Source organism: Heterodontus francisci, chromosome 11, assembly GCF_036365525.1.
Source record: "Heterodontus francisci isolate sHetFra1 chromosome 11, sHetFra1.hap1, whole genome shotgun sequence".
Taxonomy (NCBI): Eukaryota; Metazoa; Chordata; class Chondrichthyes; order Heterodontiformes; family Heterodontidae; genus Heterodontus; species Heterodontus francisci.
Window position 1 is genome coordinate 80,918,674 of NC_090381.1, and position 24,229 is coordinate 80,942,902.

At 43.4% G+C, this 24,229-nt stretch overlaps 1 protein-coding gene across 1 annotated transcript in view; it reads left to right on the plus strand.

Annotated features, from left to right (window-relative positions):
• mcf2l2 (MCF.2 cell line derived transforming sequence-like 2) overlaps window positions 1-24,229 on the plus strand; it is a 401,635-nt gene that overhangs the window by 171,131 nt on the left and 206,275 nt on the right. The window contains exons 14-15 of the mRNA XM_068042330.1: window positions 8,157-8,260; window positions 12,651-12,739. Coding sequence (XP_067898431.1) covers window positions 8,157-8,260; window positions 12,651-12,739 — 193 coding nt within the window. The remainder of the gene's footprint in view (window positions 1-8,156; window positions 8,261-12,650; window positions 12,740-24,229) is intronic.

A 24,229-nucleotide genomic window follows, 5' to 3' on the forward strand; every position in this document is an offset into this window, starting at 1 on the left:
TCCTCCCTTTCTCTGTAACCTCCTTCAGCCTCACAACCCTCTGAGATATTTTCACTCCTCTAATTCCAGCCGCTTGAGCATCCCAAATTTTAATCACTCCACCACTGGTGGCTGTGCCGTCAGTTGCCTGAGCCCTAACCTCTGGAATTCCATCCCTATAACTCTCTGCCGCTCTCTCACTTTCCTCCTTTAAGATGCTGCTTAAAACCTACCTCTTGGCTATGCTTTTGGTTATCTGCCCTGTTTTCTCCTTATGTGGTTCGTTATCATGTTTTTTAATGCCTCTGTGAAGCGCCTTGGGACATTTTGTTACATTAAAGACACTTTAATACAAGTTGTTCTCCAGTCTGTCCAAAATATTCCACAGTTTTAAATCTTTAGGTTTGATAGTTCAGCTTCTACCCCATGTGTATCTCCCAATATTTCTTTCACTTTGTGTAAAATTATTTTAAAATAATGCTAAAATTTGTCACTTCTGAGTTTGCGGTCTTTTTTTTTTAATTCATGGGATGTGGGCATCGTTTGCTAGGCCAGCATTTATTGCCCATCCCTAATTGCCCTTGAGAAGGTAGTGGTGAGCTGCCTTCTTGAACCACTGCAATCTGTGTGGGGTAGGTACACCCATTTTGCTGTTAGGAAGGGAGTTCCAGGATGTTGACCCAGCGACAGTGAAGGAACAGTGATATAGTTCTAAGTCAGGATGGTGTGTGGCTTGGAGGGAAACTTGCAGGTGATGGTGTTCCCATGCATCTGCTGCCCTTGTCCTTCAACTTGGTAGAGGTCATGGGTTTGGAAGGTGCTGTTGAAGGAGCCTTGGTGTGGTTGCTGTAGTGCAGCTTGTTGATGGTACACACTGCTGCCACTGTGCGTTGGTGGTGGAGGGAGTGAATGTTTATGGATGTGGTGCCAATCAAGTGACTGCTTTGTCCTGGATGGTGTTGAGCTCCTTGAGTGTTGTTGGAGCTGCACCCATCCAGGCAAATGGAGAGTATTCCATCACACTACTGACTTGTGCCTTCTAGATGGCGGACAGGCTTTGGTGAGTCAGGAGGGGAGTTACTCGCTGCAGGATTCCCAGTCTCTGACCTGCTCTCGTAACCACAGTATTTATATGGCTACTGCAATTCAGTTTCTGGTCAATGGTAACCCCCAGGATGTTGATAATGGGGGATTCAGCGATTGTAATGTCATTGAATGTCATGGGAGATGGTTAGATTATCTCTTATTGGAGATGATGATTGCCTGGCACTTGTGTGGCGCGAATATTACTTGCCACTAATCAGCCCAAACCTGGATACGGGCCGAGGACACTACCTGAGGAATTCCTGCAGTGATGTCCTGGAGCTGAGATGATTGACCTGCAACATCCACAGCCATCTTCCTTTGTGCTAGGTATGACTCCAAACAGCAGAGAGGTCCCCCCCGATTCCAATTGACTCGGGTTTTGCTAGGGCTGCTTGATGCCATGCTCAGTCAAATGCTGCCTTGACATTAATGGCAGTCACTCTCACTTCACCTCTGGAGTTCAGCTCTTTTGTCCACGTTGGAATCAAGGCTATAATGAGGTCAGGAGCGGAGTGTCCCTGGCCAAACCCAAACTGAGTATCACTGAGCAGGTTATTGCTAAGCAAATGCCACTTGATAGCACTGTTGATGACACCTTCCATCACTTTACTGATGATTGAGAGTAGACTGATGGGGCGATAATTGGCCGGATTGGACTTGTCCTCCTTTTTGTGTACAAGACATACCCGAGCAATTTTCAGGTAGATGCTAGTGTTGTAGCTGGAATAGCTTGGCTAGGGGTGCAGCAAGTTCTGAAGCACAGGTCTTTAGTACTATTGCCAGAATGTTGTCATGGGCCCATAGGCTTTGCAGTATCCAATGCCTTCACTCATTTCTTGATATCACGCGGAATGAATTGAATTGGCTGAAGACTGTCCTCTGTGATGCTGGGGACTTCAGGAGGAGGCCCAGATGGATCATCCACTTGGCACTTCTGGCTGAAGATTGTTGCAAACGCTTCAGCCTCATCTTATCCGTGAGAATTATTCAATGTAATTGGCTGCTTAGTTTTTTTGATTGCCCTACTGTTGCTGCACAGCAGAGATCCCTATGGCTGGCACCAAAATGAACATTTGGAAAAGTGAAATCCACGTCATAGAGCTGACCTCAAAATCTGGGCAATTATTGGCACTGGCAGTGGAATGAGAAACCTTAACAGACATCAAGAAGACGACCTGTCTTAGATTTTACAACAAATGGGATTCAGGGCCTTTAGAAATGCACCAAGGCACTACTAGAATAAATAACAAAGAACATTACAGCACAGGAAAAGGCCATTTGGCACTCCAAGCCTGCGCCGATTTTGATGCCTGCCTAAACTAAAACCTTCTGCACTTCCGGGGACCATATCCCTCTATTCCCATCCTATTCATGTATTTGTCAAGGTGCCTGTTAAATGTCGCTATCGTACCTGCTTCCACCACCTCCCCCGGCAGCAAGTTCCAGGCACTCACCACCCTCTGTGTAAAGAACTTGCCTCCCACATCCCCTCTAAACTTTTCCCCTCTCACCTTAAACTTATGTCCCCCAGTAACTGACTCTTCCACCCTGGGAAAAAGCTTCTGATTATCCACTCTGTCCATGCCACTCATAACTTTGTAAACCTCTATCATGTCGCCCCTCCACCTCCGTCGTTCCAGTGAAAACAACCCGAGTTTATCCAACCTCTCCTCATAGCTAATGCCCTCTAGACCAGGCAATATCCTGGTAAACCTCTTCTGTACCCTCTCCAAAGCCGCCACGTCCTTCTGGTAGTGTGGCGACCAGAATTGCACGCAATATTCTAAGTGTGGCCTAACTAAAGTTCTGTACAGCTGCAGCATGACTTGCCAATTTTTATACTCTATGCCCCGACCGATGAAGGCAAGCATGCTGTATGCCTTCTTGACTACCTTATCCACCTGCGTTGCCACTTTCAGTGACCTGTGGACCTGTACGCCCAGATCTCTCTGTCTGTCAATACTCCTAAGGGTTCTGCCATTTACTGTATACTTCCTACCTGCATTAGACCTTCCAAAATGCATTACCTCACATTTGTCCGGATTAAACTCCATCTGCCATTTCTCTGCCCAAGTCTCCAACTGATCTATATCCTGCTGTATCCTCTGACAATCTTCATCACTATCCGCAACTCCTCCAACCTTTGTGTCGTCCGCAAACTTACTAATCAGACCAGCTACATATTCCTCCAAATCATTTATATATACTACAAACAGCAAAGGTCCCAGCACTGATCCCTGCGGAACACCACTAGTCACATCCCTCCATTCAGAAAAGCACCCTTCCACTGCTACCCTCTGTCTTCTATGACAGAGCCAGTTCTGTATTCATCTTGCCAGCTCCCCTCTGATCCCATGTGACTTCACCTTTTGTATCAGTCTGCCATGAGGGACCTTGTCAAAGGCTTTACTGAAGTCCATATAGATAACATCCACTGCCCTTCCTTCATCAATCATCTTAGTCACTTCCTCAAAAAACTCAATCAAATTAGTGAGACACGACCTCCCCTTCACAAAACCATGCTGCCTCTCGCTAATAATAATAATAATACTGTGGAAAGGTAGGCTAGATCAGTGTTACCCAATATGCTCACCACTCTCCATCTGTGGTGAATTGATGCTGTTTTTAGAGCCTCACAATACTGAGTTGTGTTAAAGTTGCAGCAGTGGGTATGTGTATGGGTGTTACTCACTAGACCTCTATTTATCATCCGTTCCTAATTGAGCAAGGATGTGTCAATCACATTGCTGTTAGACAGGAGTCATTTTTTTTTAAATTCATTCACGGGATGTGGGCGTCGCTGGCCAGGCCAGCATTTATTGCCCATCCCTAATTGCCCTTAAGAAGGTGGTGGTAAGCTGCCTTCTTGAACTGCTGCAGTCCATGTGGGGTAGGTACACCCACGGTGCTGTTAGGAAGGGAGTTCCAGGATTTTGACCCAGCGACAGTGAAGGAACGGTGATATAGTTCCAAGTCAGGATGGTGTGTGACTTGGAGGGGAACTTGCAGATGGTGGTGTTCCCATGTATTTGCTGCCCTTGTCCTTCTAGTTGGTAGAGGTCGCGGGTTTGGAAGTTGCTGTCTAAGGAGCCTTGGTGCATTGCTGCAGTGCATCTTGTAGATGGTACACACTGCTGCCACTGTGCGTCGGTGGTGGAGGGAGTGAATGTTTGTAGATGGGGTGCCAATCAAGCGGGCTGCTTTGTCCTGGATGGTGTTGAGCTTCTTGAGTGTTGTTGGAGCTGCACCCATCCAGGCAAGTGGAGAGTATTCCATCACACTCCTGACTTGTGCCTTGTAGATTGTGGACAGGCTTTGGGGAGTCAGGAGGTGAGTTACTCGCCTCAGGATTCCTAGCCTCTGACCTGCTCTTGTAGCCACGGTATTTATATGGCTACTCCAGTTCATTTTCTGGTCAATGGTAGCCCCTAGGGTGTTGATAGTGGGGGAGTCAGTGATGGTAATGCCGTTGAATGTCAAGGGGAGATGGTTAGATTCTCTCTTGTTGGAGATAGTCATTGCCTGGCACTTGTGTGGCGCGAATGTTACTTGCCACTTATCAGCCCAAGCCTGGATATTGTCCAGGTCTTGCTGCATTTCTACACAGACTGCTTCAGTATCTGAGGAGTCGCGAATGGTGCTGAACATTGTGCAATCATCAGCGAACATCCCCACTTCTGACCTTATGATTGAAGGAAGGTCATTGATGAAGCAGCTGAAGATGGTTGGGCCTAGGACACTACCCTGAGGTACTCCTGCAGCGATGTGCTGGAGCTCAGATGATTGACCTCCAACAATCACAACCATCTTCCTTTGCGCTAGGTATGACTCCAGCCAGCGGAGGGTTTTCCCCGATTCCCATTGACCTCAGTTTTGCTAGGGCTCCTTGATGCCAAACTCAGTCAAATGCTGCCTTGATGTCAAGGGCAGTCACTCTCACCTCACGAGTTCAGCTCTTTTGTCCATGTTTGAACCAAGGCTGTAATGAGGTCAGGAGCTGAGTGGCCCTGGCGGAACCCAAACTGAGCATCACTGAGCAGGTTGTTGCTAAGCAAGTGCCACTTGATGGCACCTTCCATCACTTTACTGATGATTGAGAGTAGGCTAATGGGGCGGTAGTTGGCCGGGTTGGATTTGTCCTACATTTTGTGTACAGGACATACCTGGGCAATTTTCCACATTGCAGGGTAGATGCCAGTGTTGTAGCTGTACTGGAACAGCTTGGCTAGAGGCGCGGCAAGTTCTGGAGCACAGGTCTTCAATACTATTGCCGGAATGTTGTCAGGCCCCATAGCTTTTGCAGTATCCAATGCCTTCAGTCGTTTTTTGATATCACGTGGAGTGAATCGAACTGGCTGAAGTTTGGCATCTGTGATGCTGGGGACGTCAGGAGGAGGCCAAGATGGATCATCAACTCGGCACTTCTGGCTGAAGATTGTTGCAAATGCTTCAGCCTTATCTTTCGCACTGATGTGCTGGGCTCCCCCATCATTGAAGATAGGGTAGGTGGTGGTGTCGTGGTATTATCACTGGACTAGTAACCCAGAGACCCAGGGTATTCCTCTGGGGATATAGGTTTGAAACCCACCACAGCAGAAGGTGGAATTTGAACTTAATAAAAATCTGGAATTAAAACTGGTCTAATGATGGCCATGAAACCATTGTCGATTGTTGTGAAAACCCATCTGGTTCACTAATGTCCTTTAGGGAAGGAAATCTGCTGTCCTTACCTGGTCTGGCCTACATGTGACTCCAGACCCACAGCAATATATTGGTCAGACCACAACTATGTTTATCAGAATATAGTTCAGTTGTTGGGTTTCATTTGACCTAGAAGCTAAAGGGCCACCTGCTCAATGAAACAAGAAAAATAATCCACCAATTGTTACCTTCTCTCTTGTTCGCTCTGGGTGCCTCTAATGATACATTTAGATCTTCTGATTCCTGTGTGAAAGTGGGCAGGGTCTTTCGAAGGACAGTGGTCTGATTTCCCCAGAAAATAGACAACAGTACAGTATCACAGGGGATGTTAACTGAAGAGTTTGGTTTAGTTTAGCTGCTAATTGGCAGCTTTCGCAAAACAGTTGAGGTGCGTGAGTGACGGACAGCACTGCATGGCTGCCAATAAGGAGTGAAATGTGTAATTTTGACAAACAGGACAGTGCAGCAACATCCAAACGCATTCAGCCTCCATCTTCATAGATCTACTGAAACAAACAATTGAAAGGAATAGGATGCTAATGACGTAAAAGTAGAGAATACAGAATGTTAGCCATAAGCCAAGGCTCTATTAAATGACTAGACAATGTGTTTGGAGATGGCAGCTGACAGAGCGTAATCAAGGCTAGAGTTGGAGCAGAAACCAATACATAGAAATCTGATGATCCTTTTCCCTCAGTCTCCTACCCCATCAATTCTGACAAAATAGAGATAGCTTACTCTTGAAGAAATGTGTTTATTTTTGAAAAACTGGAGCATACCATCAGAATTACAAAACTTCAGTTAACAGTCTGTCACCACCCTTGCATTGCAAAACCCTTTTGAAGCTGTTCACCTGGCTCTGGCAGTGTATGTGTATCGGTCTTAATTGCTGATGGTTTAAAACCTCCAACCTATTTGCAAAAGATTGCACATTTGTTTTCTTATTATTGCATATATTTTGTATCTTGTGGCAAATATGATGACCTAATCTCCATAAGTTTGATGAGCATCAAAATCCTATTGGACAACACAAAATATATGCAATATTAATAAAACAAATGTGCAATCTTTTGAAAACAGATTGGAGGTTTTAAACCAGGGTTGTCCAACCTTTTCAGGCGGAGGGCCGCATTACGATTTTTGCTCAGCTCGGGGCCAGTGAGCAAATTTCGAAAGATAAAGGCATTGAAAATTTATCTTACTAATAAAAACAACAACAAATGCGCATTTTTTTGAAGAAGCTTTAAATGAGAAGACTAATTTATTGACTTACTTTCTCATCACTATATTGAAAACTGATGTAATGAGATAGCTGGCATTGTTTTTGCTTGCACAAGTAGTCAATCTCTGCCCACACACTTGATGTAGCGATGCAGAGTATTCTGGTTAGATGTCCATCTTTCAGGAGTGAGATCTCTCTCTGTGTCTCTGTCTCTCCCTGTGTTCCCCCCTATCTGTGTTGTTCTCGCTCTCTGTTCCCTCTACCCCTCCCTCTCTATGACAGTTTAGTGGGAACGCTCAGCACAGCAGCTTTGTGGTTGGTCAGTTTGTTTAAAAACATCACGCTGAGTTTCACAGCTCAGCTGCTGAAGCAAGAACACGCTTCTCAACATTGGACAGATTTGGGGTTTTCTAGGGGGGCTTTTGAAAACAGTCGGAAAACTCCGATTTGGTCCGATGTTGGGAAATGCATTTCTGCTTCAGCAGCTGTCATTTGTGAAATTGGCAGCATGATGTTTTTAAAAAGGTCGCTGTGCAAGAAGACAAAGAGAAATTTCCCATCGTCAGTCATGGAGCGCTGGCGAGGATGAGGAACGGCCGCGAGCTGGATCCTAGCCTGTGGGCCATATGTTGGACATCCCTGTTTTAAACCATCAGCAATCAAGTCTGATACATATACTGCCACAACCAGAACATCTTCAAAAGGGTTTTGCAATCCAACTGTTCTGCAAAGCAAGGGTGGTGATACACTTAACTGAAGTTTTCTAATTCTGATGGAGTGCTAGATGGATCAGTCATCTCTTACTTGAAACTGTTACTATGTATATTGTTACCTTTAACAAGGAAATAGGTGAAGGCTCATGACAGATCTACTGAGTTTGTACTTTTCTCTGAAGCAATTTACCAGATGATTTCAGACTGAAAATTTTAGTAGAGTGTTTGATTCTGGTTTCTGTAAAATACAATACAATGTGCAGTAATATGCAAAAAGCATTGGTCTATATGTTCATTATTTAGACCTATCTTATGCCAATGTAACAGATTAAATAAGATATAATTTAATACAAGTGACCAGCCCAGGGGTCTTAATTTTTTTTTTAAACAGAAGTCAGAAACACTTGATTGTGTACTTTTACATTTTTGCAATAAAGCACTTTATTATTCCACAGCTCCCAGCAGAAGAAGTTTAGATAACATTAGCAATTCAAAGCCACCGACAGAGACAGAATTAGCAAAGAAAAGAAATATGAAGAAACCAAAAGGAAACTTAAAGGTAAGGAAATACCAGTTAGTATTTGCATTGGTTGAGCCCCACTGCTATGCCAATGTTTACATACACACAAACACACGAGAGGATGTGATAAAGTGAACAGGTTCAAGCAAAACATACATTCAAATATTTATTTGAATGCAAATTATCTTAGGGACCATTTTCTGAGCAGTAACCAACTATTGTGAGGAAATTGCAGTCCGATTCCGTTCATAGCCATCACCAATGATTCAGGAAGATATAACAGCTGGCCATTGCCCAACACACTTCCCTACCGTTTAGCTTAGCTATGGTTTTACCACTTCACTTTCAAAGTCAGTTTTGAGCTGCAGGGGAATAGAGCTAAAGGAAGTAAATTGAGATACAATCCACCCAGATTACTCAATGGTCCTATGGGAATTGGGGGACTCTCCATTAGTTGGAGTTATACCTAGCACAAAGGAAGATGGGTGTGGTTGGTGGGAGGTCAATCATTTCAGTCCCAGGCCATCATTGCAGGAGTTCCTTAGGATAGTGTCCTAGGCCCAACAATTTTCAGCTGCTTCATCAATGACCTTCCAACAGCATAAGGTCAGAAGTGGGGATGTTTGCTGATGATTGCACAATGTTCAGTAGCATTCATAACTCCTCAGATACTGAAGCAACCCGTGTCCAGATGCCTGTCATTTTAGATGAAGAGCACCAAATATATATATAGGTGTTCATTCTTTTCACTTCATTTTCAAGTGAATTTACATTTTTTTTTATCCGTTCATGGGATGTGGGCATCATTGGCTAGGCCAGCATTTATTGCCCATCCCTAATTGCCCTTGGGAAGGTAGTTGAGAGCTGCCTTCTTGAATCGTTGCAGTTCTTCGGATGTAGGTACACAAACAGTGCTGTTAGGAAGGGAGTTCCAGAATTATGACCCAGCAACAGTGAAAGAAAGGCGATATAGTTCCAAATCAGGGGTGTGTGTGGCTTGTTCCCATTCAGGTGCTGCCTTTGTCCTTCTAGGTGGTACAGATCACAGGTTTGGAAGGTGCTATTGAAAGAGCCTTGGTGAATTGCTGCAGTGCATCCTGTAGATGGTAAATACTGCTGCCACTGTGCAATGTTGATAAAAAGAGTGAATGTTGAAAGTGATGGATGGGGTGCCAATCAAGCAGGCTGCTTTGTCCTGGATGGTGTTGAGCTTCTTAAGTGTTGTTGGAACTGCACCCATCCAGGCAAGTGGAGAGTGTTCCATCACACTCCTGACTTGTGCCTTGTGTACAGGCATTGGGGAGACAGGAGGTGAGTTACTCGTCGCAGAATTTCCAGCCTCTGACCTGCTCTTGTAGCCACAGCATTTATGTGGCTGGTCCAGTTCAGTTTCTGGTCAATGGTAACCCCTATGATGTTGATAGTGGGGGAATTCAGCGATGGTAATGTCACTGAACGTCGAGAGGTGATGGTTAGATTCTGTCTTGTTGGAGGTGGTCATTGCCTGGCACTTGTGTGGTGCAAATATTACTTGCCACCTAACAGCCTAAGCCTGGATGTTGTCCAGGTCTTTTCTGCATCTGGACACAGGTAGCTTCAGTATCTGAGGAGTTGCGAATGAACATTGTGCAATCATCAGTGAACATCCCTTATGATGTTGGAAGGTCATTGATGAAGCAGCTGAAAATTGTTGGGCCTAGGAAACTACCCTGAGGAATTCCTACAATGATGTCCTGGGACTGAAATGATTGACCTCCACCAACCATACCTGTCTTGAGCTAGGTATGACTCCAACCAATGGAGAGTCCCCCCAATTCCCATTGACTCCAGTTTTGCTAAGGCTCCTTGATGCTATCCTCATCAAATTCTTGGCTAAGGGTGAGGCTAGTTCTCCAGCACAAGTCTTCAGTACTATTGCTGGAATGTTGTCAGGGCCCATAGCCTTTGCAGTATCCAGTGCCTTCAGCCATTTCTTTATATCATGTGGAGTGAATTGGATTGGCTGAGGACTGGCATCTGCTATGCTGGGGACCTCAAAAGGAAGCAGAGATGGATCATCCACTCAGCACTTCTGACTGAAGATGGATGCATATGCTTCAGCCTCGTCTTATGCATGGATGTGCTGGGTTCCCCCATCATTCAGGATGGATTTATTTGTGGAGGTGCCTCCTCCAGTTAATTGTCCACCACTGTTAATGACTGGAGTGGCAGGACTGCAGAGCTTAGATCTGAACCGTTGGTTGTGAGATCACCTAGCCCTGTCTATTGCATGCTGCTTCCACTGTTTGTCATGCAAGTAGTCCTCTTCATTGAACCAGGGTTGATCCCCTGGCTTAATGGTCATGGTGACGAGAGGAAGATGGCAGGCCATGAGGTTACAGATTGTGGTTGAATACAATTCTGCTGCTGCTAATGGTCCACAGTGCCTTATGGATGCCCAGTTTTGAGTTGCTAGATCGGTTCAAAATCTATCCCATTTACCACGGTGATAGTGCCACATGGTGATAGGGCGGCACAGTGGCGCAGTGGTTAGCACCGCAGCCTCACAGCTCCAGGGACCCGGGTTCGATTCCAGGTACTGCCTGTGTGGAGTTTGCAAGTTCTCCCTGTGTCTGCGTGGGTTTTCTCCGGGTGCTCCGGTTTCCTCCCACAAGCCAAAAGACTTGCAGGTTGATAGGTAAATTGGCCATTATAAATTGTCACTAGTGTAGGTAGGTGGTAGGGAAATATTGGGACAGGTGGGGATGTTTGGTAGGAATATGGGATTAGCGTAGGGTTAGTATAAATGGGTGGTTGATGTTCGGCACAGTCTCGGTGGGCCGAAGGGCCTGTTTCAGTGCTGTATCTCTAATCTAATCTAATCTAAACACGATGGCAAAAGACAGGAAGACAGGACTTCATCTCCACAAGGACTGTGTGGTGGGCATTCCGACCAATACTGTCAGGGGCAGATGCATCGAAGACAGGTCGATTGGGGAGGATGAGGTCAAGTAGGTTTTTCCCTCTTGATGGTTTCTTCACTACCCACCACAGACCCAGTCTAGCAGCTATGTCCTTTAGGACTCGACCAGCTCAGTCAGCAGTGGTTGTAACCGAGCCACTGTTAGTGATGGACATTAAAGTCCCTCACAGAATACATTCTGTGCTTTTGCTACCCTCAGTGCTTCTTCCAATTGGTGTTCAACATGGGCAAGCACTGATTCATCAGCCTGGGCACAGGGGGAGGGGTGTGATTGTTGGTAATCGGCGGGAGGTTTCCTTGCCCATGTTTGACCTAGTGCCATGAGACTTCATGGAGTCTGGAGTCAATATCGAGGACTCCCAGTACAACTCCTTCCTGACTGTATGCAACTGTGCTGCCACCTCTGGTGGATCTGTCCTGCCTGTGGGATGGCATTTGGGACATTGTCTGGAACATAGTCATAGTCACAGAATCCTATCTCAGGTTGATGCTTGACTAGTCTGTGGGACAGCTCTCCCAATTTTGGCCCAAGCACCCAGATGTTAGTAAAGAGGATTTTGCAGGGTCGATAGGGCTGATTTGCCATTGTCATTTCCAGTGCCCAGGTAGATACCAGGTGGTCTGTCCTGTTTCATTCCTTTTCTTAGTTGTATCAAACTGCTACGAAACCTGAGTGGCTTGCGAGGCCATTTCAGAGGGCAGTTAAGAGTCAACCACATTGCTGTAGGTCTGGAGTCACATGTAGGCCAGACCAGAGAAGGATGGCAGATTTCCTTCCCTAAAGGACATTTGCTTTAATGGCATGATCTTACAATTGAATTTTGCATTAGGAAGTGTCTGGGAATAGATCAGTACATAAATAACTCATAGCTTACAAGTATTAAGCAACATTCAGAACATCAAGTAAAAAATTATAGTCTGCAAAAATAAAAGTGGTGGTGATTCTGATGTTATGTTGAAGGAAAAGCATTTTGAATTGTACAAAAATGCTATCTGGCATAGGATTTGGTCTAAAATAAAAAGAAATGCTGGAAATACTCAGCAGATCTGGCAGCATCTGTGGAGAGAGAAGCAGAGTTAATGTTTCAGGTCAGTGACCCTTCATCAGAACTTCTGATGAACGGTCACTGACCTGAAACATTAACTCTCCTTCTCTCTCCACAGATGCTGCCAGATCTGCTGAGTATTTCCAGCATTTCTTCTTTTTATTTCAGATTTCCAGCATCTGCAGTATTTCGCTTTTATTATAGGATTTAGTCTGTCTGACCTTATAGACAAATATTTCTAAATTAGTTTCAGTAAAAGCAGAAACCGCATTAAATGAAGTTTTCAGTTTAATACTACCTATTTTGCTCGATACAGTTATGCATTTATTGCATTCAGTCAAATCCTTTGCTGCATCAGTGACCTATTTAAAGAATGCCCTGTGCAGTTACATGGCTTCCTCTCCCACCCTGTCCCTTTTAGATTGAAGTGATGCATGAAGCCAGTCAGGGGGGATCCAGTCATGTCCAAGTAATGGCCGAAAGTGAAGAGAACCTGTCTACAAGGAGGAGGTAAGATAGCTGCTCATGTTTCTTTAGGTCTCTCCAGGAAGTCACTGCATCAATGTGTACTGTACGCAATTATCCATTACATTCTCCAAAAAATTCTGCCGCCAATATTGTAGGTAGAGAGTCAAACATTTCTTTTTTTAAAATGTTCAAGTTTTTAAATGATGCATTTGATTTAGGGAAAGAACTATCTTATCTTTTAACTTGCTATTTTACAGAAGTATGATAATGTGCCATCACTATTCTTTATAGGTTTATGCTATAGAATAATCTTGTCATGAAGATCTTTATAAATTATATGGCACTTATGTTACTGTTTTAAACAGGAGAGACAGAGATGAATAGCTACATCAGTATATAGTGAAACTACAGACAGACACACTATTGACAGTCCCAAATAGCTTACCAGTTTGTAACAAATGCAAGCTGCACCTGAAACCACTGCCACTCTCAAATTAGGAACTGTGGACAGTTTTTAAATATACCAAGTTTGTTTGCAACTTAAAACACAGTGCTTGCAGGTAAGCCTGAGGTGCATAGGGCAAAGAAAACCCCTCTTTTTTTACACAACATCCATAGTGCCAAAAAAAAAATGCTTGCCCTGCTGTATCACAGGGTTTCTCTTCCTATGGATGTCAGGTAAGGAATTTTGTATTGCACAAAAGCCAGGAAGTGCCAGTTGGAGAGAAGACAGGAATAAGGACCCTGAAGGACAAGGGTTGGCAGAGTGGGGGAATGGGGGATAGTAGCTGGGGGAGAAAGGGATACTGGGGAATAGGGGCAGCGAATGGGTAAGAGATGCAGAGAATTATTTCCCTCTCCACCTGCTCACTGGTAGCCTCCTGGTTCTTCTCACACAGCAGTTGCTGATGCAAAACCACCAAGAGTCTCAACTACAAGGACCCAGCCTTTTAAGATAAATGCAAGAAAATCTGTACATCAGAACATAGTTAGATCAAACCTCCAGGAATGCCTCCAACCAGAGTTGGCAACCTTATTCCACTGTCCGGTTCAGTTAAACTGCTAACAGTTCTCTAACTATCACCCAGCACATCAAACATTTTCAGCTGCAGCACAGAGGAAGGGGATCTCGGACAGGGGTCTGCAGGACATTAACGTCCCTCCAATTTAGCTGGGCTCTCTGAGGCATGTCATCCTTACAGTATCCATGCCACTCTGCAAACTGCCAATGTGGCAGATTCCAGGATCAGAGCATCCCTCAAATGAGAACAGAAAGTGTTGGAAATACTCAGCAGGTCTGGCGGCACCTGTGTAGAGTGAAACAGAGTTAACCTTTCAGGTCTGTGACGTTTCTAAGCTGTTCATTATCTTGTACACCTCTATCAAATCTCCCCTCAATCTCTTTTACTCCAGGGAGAACAGCAGCTTTTCCAACCGAACTTTGATTCACCTCAACCCTACCTTTCTGTCTTCTCACTATATCCACCCACCTACATTGTGTACTTCAATAGCCTTCCCAGTAACTTGGTCTGCAATGTAAAATACATCATACAATTACTATGATAAATGCAACAATAAACACGTTGTACATAAACAAAAAACCCACATTGTTAGCACTGAATGCTCAGATTATCTAATTGTTAATTAGGACACCAGATACAAATGGAAACACTCAGCTCAGGTTTTGGAAAGCAAACTAATTGAGCAGTTCCAGCATATTTGTGTTGTGTGCAACCGAGTTCCAAAGCAGAACCTCATCCAGATAGCTGCCAGGTGACAGCAAAGTTGCTGGGACTTATCAAGCTCTTAAGACTCTCTGATAAAGGAGACTCCCAGTAGCTTAGGAAAGTCCTGGAAGTTTTATATTTGTTTGGGGCCAGTGAACAAGACCTATAGTTAAGGAATGCGGAAGCAGTAGTATTGGTCTTGTACATATACCATTTATACTGTCACATATACCTCAAATAAATTTGCAGGAGTCAAGTCCCTGAAGTGTACCTAACTTACAGGTTCCACTCAAAAAGAAGTTATCTAAGACTAAACAGTTCTCAAATCATTTGTCCAAGACCATAAGACTCTAAGTTAACCATCAAACCCTTCTCAAAAATCACAAATCCCCAGTCCTTTTCAACCACTGGTTCCATATCTAACCACCTCTTCAAGATCCTTGAATTCAGTCAACTCCTTACTAAAGTGTTTGTATCCCTTTAGTCCAGCTTCTGCTCTGCCCAAAGTAGAAATCTACTAGTCAGTTACAATTCTGACACTCATCCTTATGGCACAGCAGTGATGCATTAGCCCCTCAACACCCTTTGAGCATTGTAAGATTCTTGAACTTGACACCAACTTGGTTGTAAATAATTTGTTATGGCCAGGTGATAGTTCCCACTGTTCACCTCCCAACTGACCACAATCATGTTTTGTTCAAAATGATGAGTTAGCCCAAGTGTTTTACTTGTCAAATAAACAGATAGTGACAGGTTTTCTTGTAGGTTTAAAAGAGAAGATTAACTATTTATTGAACACTATTCAATCCCACAAAATGTTCACAACACCACTCACATGCATTCTTGAGAAAATTAATAAAAGGAAAAAAGGGTAAGAGTTCAAGGTGTGGTCGATGTTTGTGGTTTACAGTAAACCTGTTGAATCTTAAGTAGAACAGTCTCTTTTTAAAGATGCAGGCCTGGGTTGTTCATAGTCCTGACTTGAGGTGTTATACATTTCTGATGGTTAAGAAATCAGACTCAAGGTGGTGGGTCACTTTCAGTACTCTGCTACACCAAGTTGAAGTGTAAAATTAGCAACAGGGATCTTCAATTGTTTTTGCTGGACCCCTCACAGCTCTTGGCTGGACAGGCTTTTTGTGATGTTGCTGTGATCTCTCTCTCGCTCTCTCCAGAGAGCTACCTTTTAAGATACAAATCTCTCATTATCTTCTGTTAGAAAATACATGACCCTCTTCCCCTGTTTTGACTGCAAAATAGACCAGGATGTGGAATCCATAGCCATCCATTAATGTACGGATGAGTATAGTCCAGTTATGATGTGGCTACTTCACACTTTTGGTTTCAGAAGAACACATTCAATTCATGAATGTCTTATTATGACCGACCGCTCCAGTCAAAATCCCAATCAAAATATACGTTTCTGATTGTGGTGGGAGAAACACACTGTTAATTCAATCCCGTCCCTCCACAGATCACTTAACATATCATTTTTAAACTTTCCAAATTAAAGTAAGACCCTGCCAAATTGTACCATCTATTCACCCCGAATGAGGCTAACCAAACCAGGTGTCTTTAAATCAACAACTTAACTGTTTAATTAGAAAAAACTAAATTCTTAAACACTACGAAGATATAAACAACATTTAAAATAGAAAAAATTAGAGTCCTTGCAAATTTACAGTCCAATGTTGCTTGAAGTTCTCACAGCCGTCCGATGGGGAAAACCAGTTCTTCAATAGTAGTCTAATTCCAGTAGTAAGTGATGCTTTCCTTCTCCAGCAATGGATTACAACAAATTAACAACTTGCAAATGCTTTCAATAGAATCAATCAGACTTTAGAGTTTTTGAAGGATAAAAGATTGTCACAGTCTAACTTCCCTTCCTTCTGTTTAAATTATCAAAGATCTCTGTTTTGGCTTTACTTTTTTTTTAGAATTTTGAGATATTAAACAGACTAAATTCTCTTCCTTCAGTTTAAATGGCTGAGAGCTCTTCTTTCAGGTGCTAACACCAGCTGTCTGTCGCTGTTCTGTTAGAACAGACTGTTTTCAACTAAAAAGCCAGTTTAAACATAATTGCAACATTGTATATCTGGTCCTGGGTCCCTGAATGGCTGGTGCCGGGTAACCAGGCTGCATTCTCTGAAGCTGGTTGGTTCCCTCTCCATATGGTTATATCCAACGGCAACCAAAATGCATTTTCTCCAACTGCTGAGGCTTGCTGGTTCTTAAAACTGTGTGGCTCCTTTTCCAGCCTTAAAGACACACCACATATTCCCTGGAGAAAATAAACTACAGGACCATGACACCTCCGCTCCCCCCCCCCCGCCCCATTCCAGGAATGGCATTTACAATGGGTAAAAAAAATATACAAATTGAAAAAAACCACTAACAGATTTTTGCCCCCCGCATTTACAAATATACTGTACTAATAATTTACAGCATTGTCATCGCCATCCACAGTTAAATCCGCAACAAAGCGTCGACGATAACATTATTTTTCCCCTCGAGATGTGTACAACCCTCAGATGGCAAGACTGTAACAACAGAATCCATCTCAAGATTCGAGCATTTCGGTTCTTAAGCTTTTCCACAAATATTAATGGGTCAAGGTCAGTGTACATTAATATCTCCTTATAGTCCTGGCGGACATATACCTCAAAATGTTTGTCAGTAAAAGTCCCAATGTTTCTTTTTCTAATGACAATTTAGTTTTCTAAAAAAAATACCCTACTGTCTTCTCTATGCCGGATTCGTCATCTTGCAGTAGGAATGCAGCAACCCCCAGGTCGCTAGCATCCATTGCTAATTTAAAGGGTTTAGTGAAATTTGGAACAGCCAACATTGGTTCATTGATTAAGATTGCCTTTAGCTTTTCAAAAGCTGCCTGGCATTCATCTGACCATACCACTTTGTTTTTCTTTTTTTTGTAGCAAGTCAGTTAACGGAGCAGCCACAGTACTAATGTTCCATACAAATTTCCAATAAAGCCCTCACATTCCTAAAAATCTCTATTTCCCATTTAGATTTAGGAATAGGGAACTCAATTAAGGCTTGCACCTTTGCCATTCTTGGTAATATCTGACCTTGCCCCAACATGTGTCCAAGGTAAGTTACTCTTGCCTTTCCAAATTCACCACCAAGTCTGCAGCTCTTAACTTTTTAAACAAACGTTTTAATTGGTTTAAGTGTTCTTGCCAAGTGTTACTATATATTAGTACATCATCGAGATATGCTACACAGTTGGGAACACAGGCTACCACCTGATTCATTAATCTCTGAAAAGTTGCTGGGGCATTTTTTAGCCCAAATGGCATCACCCAGCACTGATAAAGACCATCAGATGTTACAAAAGCTGATATCTATTTGGCTTGAGGAGTCAAAAGGAACTTACCAGTACCCCTTTAACAAGTCAATCTTGCTAAGAAACTTAACGCTGCCTACTCTGTCAATGTAGTCTTCTAAACGTGGAATTGGGTAGCAGTCTGCCTTTGTTACAGCAGTGACTTTTGTCACTCTTATACAAAGTCAGGGTGACCAGTCAGGTTTAGGTACTAGAACTACTGGCGAACTCCAGCTATTATGACTAAGTTCATCTAAGCTGCCCTTCAGCATGCATTGTACCTGTGCTTCCTCTTGGGCATGTCTATCTGGACCTAAGCAACAAGGATGTCATTTTAAAGGAATGGTTCCCCCTGTACCCACATCATGTGTGGCTAAGGTTGTACATCCTGGCTTATCCCTACAAGCTTTTTGAAACGTTGTGAAAACCCTGGTTAGGACTTCACACTGTTTTGCCTCAAAGTGTAAAAGCCTATGGTTTAATTTTCCTAACCATTTTGCATTCACTAATTAGATAGTTGGGGGTTCAAGCTGAGAATTTACCATGTCTACTTCTGCCTCATCCTCACTATCCTTTTCCTTCTCCACAGTCCCGATTACCTGACATACCTGGACTGGCTTATCCTCCTCCCTGCGGTAATATTGTTTGAGCATTAATGTAACACAACCGGTGGTTCTTCCGGCGATCAGGGGTGTCAATCAAGTAATCTACCTTACCGACTCTTTTGATCACTCTATATGGGCCACTGAACCGTGCTTTCACTGGTTCTCCCTGTGAGGGTAACAACACTAATACTTCATCCCCTGGTTTTACGGTAGGTTGTGGTTTTTCCACCATTTGACAGGTGTGGCATGCCCTACAAAATTGTGTCTCATCCTTTCTAAGACCTGGCCAGTAATAATGTTGGCTTATGCGTGATTTGGTCTTCCGAATTCCCCAATGTCCTCCAAAAGGAATGTCGTGTGCTAACCTTAATAATCCTGGTCGATATTTAGGTGGTACCACTTTCTGTTCAACAACTGTCCAGTCTTCATCGGCAGGTCTATGAGGCGGTCTCCATTTCCTCCTCAAAACCCTATTTGCCATATAATGGCATTCCAGAACTCCTTTCGCCTCAGCTTCTGACAGAGCTGTCTGTGCCATTCGGTATATCTCTGGATCAGCTTGCTGTGCTGCAATGATAGACGATCTGTGAAACATCTCATTGGATTATTTAAATCCCCAAGTAAGGTTTCAGATGCTTGGCTATCTATTTGTGATGCCCCTTTTACCTCCGATAATAGATCCTGTTTAGCCATTGCTCAGGTAACTACATGCACAAGAAATATTCCTAGAACTTGCTCCTGTAATTGCTCCATTTCCTTAATTTCACTTGGTTCCTCTGTAACTATAGGATAAACTGATACCTTTGATCCAGCCAAATCATTTCCTAGGCGATCAATACCCTTTATTGGCAAACTTTGGACAACACCTACAGTTACTATCCCAGATATTAAGACACCCTCTAGGCATACTTTGTACAAAGGTATCCTGTCAATTCCATGAACTAAAACTTTAGCATTCAAGGCGCTCTCTGGTGGAAACCTTATATCTTTCCTCAGCAAGAGAATTTGAGTTGCTCCTGCGTCCCTGAGTACAAGAAGTTTTCCTGCCTCACTTACAGGATACGGAGTTACTCTCCTGTTTGACAAAAATTCATTATAACCCTCAGGTATTTTATTAAACTAAAAGGAGTGCCGAGGTTGAGTATCTGGCTTCCCAGTCACAGCTATCGTTAAAGCTATAGCCTGGTCTGCTATACTCAGTCAAAGTCTTTTCCTCTGCACTAACTTTGCATACCCCAACAGGTCCTATGGGTTTACCTTGCAATTTCCAGTACTCTGAATGAAGATGACCTGTTTTGTTGCAATGATAACACTTTGGCTTGTGAACCTCACTTCTACCCTCAGCATCTTCCTTTCTGACTAGAGGTGGTGATCCTGGGGCATTCCCAGCTGTTCCTTCTTGTCCCCGGCTACTTTCCTTCCTTTCACTCTCCTACTTTCTATCCTTCTCGGGTTGATGGGGGTGACGGACAAAATAGATTGGCTTATTCACAAGCTCAAAATCAACAACAATCTCTGCTGCTTGCCTAGCTTTCAAAACTTTCAGGTTATCTATACGAGTTCTCACTACTGAAGGAATGGAGTTTTTAAACTCTAAGAGAATCAATTCTCGAAGGTTCTCATATGTGGTTTCTATATTTAATGCCCATATCCAATGGTCAAAATTCATTTGCTTTACCCTCTCAAATTCTAAATATGTCTGCCCAGCCAATCTCCGTAAGTTCCTAAACTTCTGACAGTAAGCTTTGGGGACTAAATCATATGAAGCGAGAATAGCCTTTTTTGCCACCTCAATCTGCAGAAGCCTCTTCAGAAAGCATGGCATAAGCTTCATGAGCAATGTCCAGCTTTCTTTCGGCCATTTCATCGGTTAGGCTATTTTTTCAAAAGTTATGAAAAATGCATCTACATCCCTTTCCTCGAACCTAGGAAGAGCCTGTTTAAATTTGTACAACTTTTCGCTGGGTCCTGATCTAAACTCAGATTCTTTCTGACTCTTTTGTCTTAGTTCTATCTCTTTTAGCCTGAATTCCCTCTCTTCTCTTTCACTTTCTCTCTGAAATGCTCTCACTTTCTCCCTTTCCTCTTTTCCCAATTCAAGATTTCTTTATTCTTTTTCTGCCTCAAGTTTTTTTTGCTTCTACCTGAATCCTAGCCAATACCACTGCATCACTCTTAGACCTACTACCTTCATGTCTCTCATATTCCCTTTCTTGTTCTTCATCTGTATCATAATCTACTAATTCCAGATGTTCGGCTATATCAATTATCACTGCTTTTTTGGCACCTGATTTCAATTCCAAGCCCAATTTCGCTGTCAATTCTTTTAATTTGTTCTTAAAGTTATCAAGTCACTCAGGGAAACGTTCTGCTTTCCCAAAAACTCTGGTACAGCCGCTAATGCCAGTACAATGGCACTGTACCTTATACAAAGATACCTGGTACTTTTAATTTCTTTGTAATTGGTGTCAAATTTAGATTCCAACAATCGGGTTTCCGATTGATATGATCCCAGACTCAAGAGCAATTAATATGATGCCAAATGCAGGACCCCAATTTAAATGTTATCCCAGAAACGAGTAATTATAACGATTCCAAATGTGAGCCCTCCAAATTAGTCTGATTCTGTTCCCAGACGCGAGCCCCCAATTGAGATATGATTCAAATCTCGAATGAGCCCCCAATTAATATGTTATAACCGACTGCTCCAGTCAAAGCCCCCAATCAAAATACAACATTCTGATTGTCATAGAATTATAGAGTTGTACAGTACAGAAACAGGCCCTTCGGCCCATCGTGTATGTGCCGGCCATCAAGCACCTTTCTAATCCCATTTTCTAGCACTTGCCCATAGCCTTAGTTTTTTTTTTAGTTTTAGAGATACAGCACTGAAACAGGCCCTTCGGCCCACCGAGTCTGTGCCGACCATCAACCACCCATTTATACTAATCCTACACTAATCCCATATTCCTACCACATCCCCACCTGTCCCTATATATTTCCCTACCACCTACCTATACTAGGGGCAATTTATAATGGCCAATTAACCTATCAACCTGCAAGTCTTTGGCATGTGGGAGGAAATCCACGCAGACACAGGGAGAACTTGCAAACTCCACACAGGCAGTACCCAGAATCGAACCCGGGTCCCTGGAGCTGTGAGGCTGCAGTGCTAACCACTGCGCCACTGTGCCGCCCTGTATGCTAAGGCGTTTCAAGTGCTTATCTAAATACTTATATGTTGTGAGAGTTCCTGCCTCTCCCAGCACTTCAGGCAGTGCAGTCCAGATTCCAACCATCCTCTGGGTGAATTTTTTTTTCTTCAAATCCCCTCTAAACCTCCTGCCCCTTATCTTAAATCTATGCTCCCTGGTTATTGACCCCTCCATTAAAGGGGAAAAGGCTTCTTCCTATCTAACCTATCAATGCCCCTCATAATTTTGTATACCTCAATCAGGTCCCCACCCCTCCCTCAGCCTTCTCTGCTCTAAAGAAAACAACCCTAGCCTTTCCAGTCTCTCTTCATAGCTGAAATGCTCCAGCCCAGGCAACATCCTGGTGAATCTCCTCTGCACCCTCTCCAGTGCAATCACATCCTTCCTATAGTGTGGTGACCAGAACTGTACACAGTACTCCAGCTGTGGCCTAACTAGTGTTTTATACAGCTCCATCATAACCTCCCTGCTCTTATATTCTATGCCTCAGCTAATAAAGGCAAGTATCCGATATGCCTTCCTGACCACCTTATCTACCTGTGTGTGCCTTCAGTGATCTATGGACAAGTACGCCAAGGTCCCTCTGACACTCTGTACTTCCTAGGGTCCTACCATCCATTGTATATTCCCTTGCCTTGTTAGTCCTCCCAAAATGCATCACTTCACATTTCTCAGGATTAAATTCCATTTGCACTGCTCCGCCCATCTTACCAACCTATCTATATCATCCTGTAATCTAAGGCTTTCCTCCTCTCTATTTACGACACCACCAATTTTCATGTTATCTGCAAACTTACTGATCATACCTCCGATATTCACGTCTAAATCATTAATGTCCACTACAAACAGCAAGGGTCCCAGCACCGATCCCTGCGGTACACCTCTGGTCACAGGCTTCCACTCGCAAAAACAACCCTCGACCATCACCCTTGGCCTCCTGCCACTAAGCCAATTTTGGATCCAATTTGTCAAATTGCAATGGATCCCATGGGCATGTGGGACCTTATCAAAAGCCTTACTGAAGTCCATGTAGATTACATCAACTACTTTACCCTCATCTACACATCTAGTGCCTTGAAAGATTCAATCAAGTTAGCTAGACACGATCTCCCCATGACAAAGCTATGCTGACTATCCCTGATTAATCCTGTCCCTCAGAATTTTTTCCAATAGTTTCCCTACCACTGATGTTAGACTCACCGGCCTGTAATTACCTGGTTTATCCCTGCTACCCTTCTTGAATAATGGTAGCACATTCGCTGTTCTCCAGTCCTCTTGTACCTCTCCTATGGCCAGAGAGGATTTGAAAATTTGTGTCAGAGCCCCTGCTATCTCCTCCCTTGCCTCACATATAGCTAGGGATACATCTCATCTGGTCCTGGGGATTTATCCACTTTTAAGTCCACTAAAACAGCTAATACCTCCTCCCTTTCAGTGCTAATTTATTCATGTATATCAGAATCCCCCACCCTGATCTCTACATCGCCCTTCTCCATAGTGAAGGCAGATGAAAAGTAATCATTTAAAATCTCACCTAGGTCTTCTGGCTCCACACAGAGATTGCCACTTTGGTCCCTAATGGGCGCTACTCTTACCCTGGTTATCCTCTTGCTCTTAATATACTTATAAAATGCCTTGGGATTTTCCTTTATCTTGCCCGCCAGTGTTTTTTCATGCCCCCTCTTCGCACTCCTAAGTACCCCCCTACACTTTCTATACTCCTGTAGTGCCTCCGCTATTTTCAGCGCTCTGAATCTGCCATAAGCCTCCTTTTTGTTTCCTTATCCAATCCTCTATATCCCTTGACATCTCGGGTTCGCTGGACTTGTTGGTCCTACCCTTCACCTTAATGGGAACATGTTGGCCCTGAACTCTCACTATTTCCTCTTTGAATGACTCCCACTGGTCGGATGTAGACTTTCCTGCAAGTAGCTGCTCCCAGTCCACTTTGGCCAGATCCTGTTTTATCATATTGAAATCGGCCTTCCCCTAATTCAGTACCTTTATTTCTGGTCCATCTTTCGCCTTTTCCATAACTACCTTAAATCTTAGAGTTATGGTCACTATCCCCGAAATGCTCCCCCACTGACACTTCTACTGCTTGTCTGGCTTCATTCCCTAGGATTAGGTCCAGTACTGCCCCTTCTCTTGTAGTACTTTCTACGTGCTGGCTCAAAAAGCTCTCCTGTATGCATTTTAAGAATTCCACCCCCATTAAGCCTTTTGCAGTAAGCCTATCCTGGTTGATATTGGGGAAGTTGAAATCCCCGACAATTATTATCCTATTATTTTTACACCTCTCTCAGATTTGCCTACATATCTACTTCTGTGGTGGAGAAATGCACTGTTATTTCAATCCTGTCCCTCCACAGATTGCCCAACATATAACTTTTAAACTTTCCAAATTAAAGAAAGACCCAGCCAAAGTGTACCATCTATTAACCCCAAATGAGGCTAACCAAACCAGGTGTCTTTAAATCAACAACTTAACTGTTTAATTAGAAAAACTAAATTCTTAAACACGAAGAAGACATAAACGACATTTAAAATAGAAAAAAAAAGCCCTTGCAAATTTACAGTCCAATGTTGCGTGAAATCCTCACAGTCGTCCGATGGGGAAGAACGGTTCTTCAACAGTA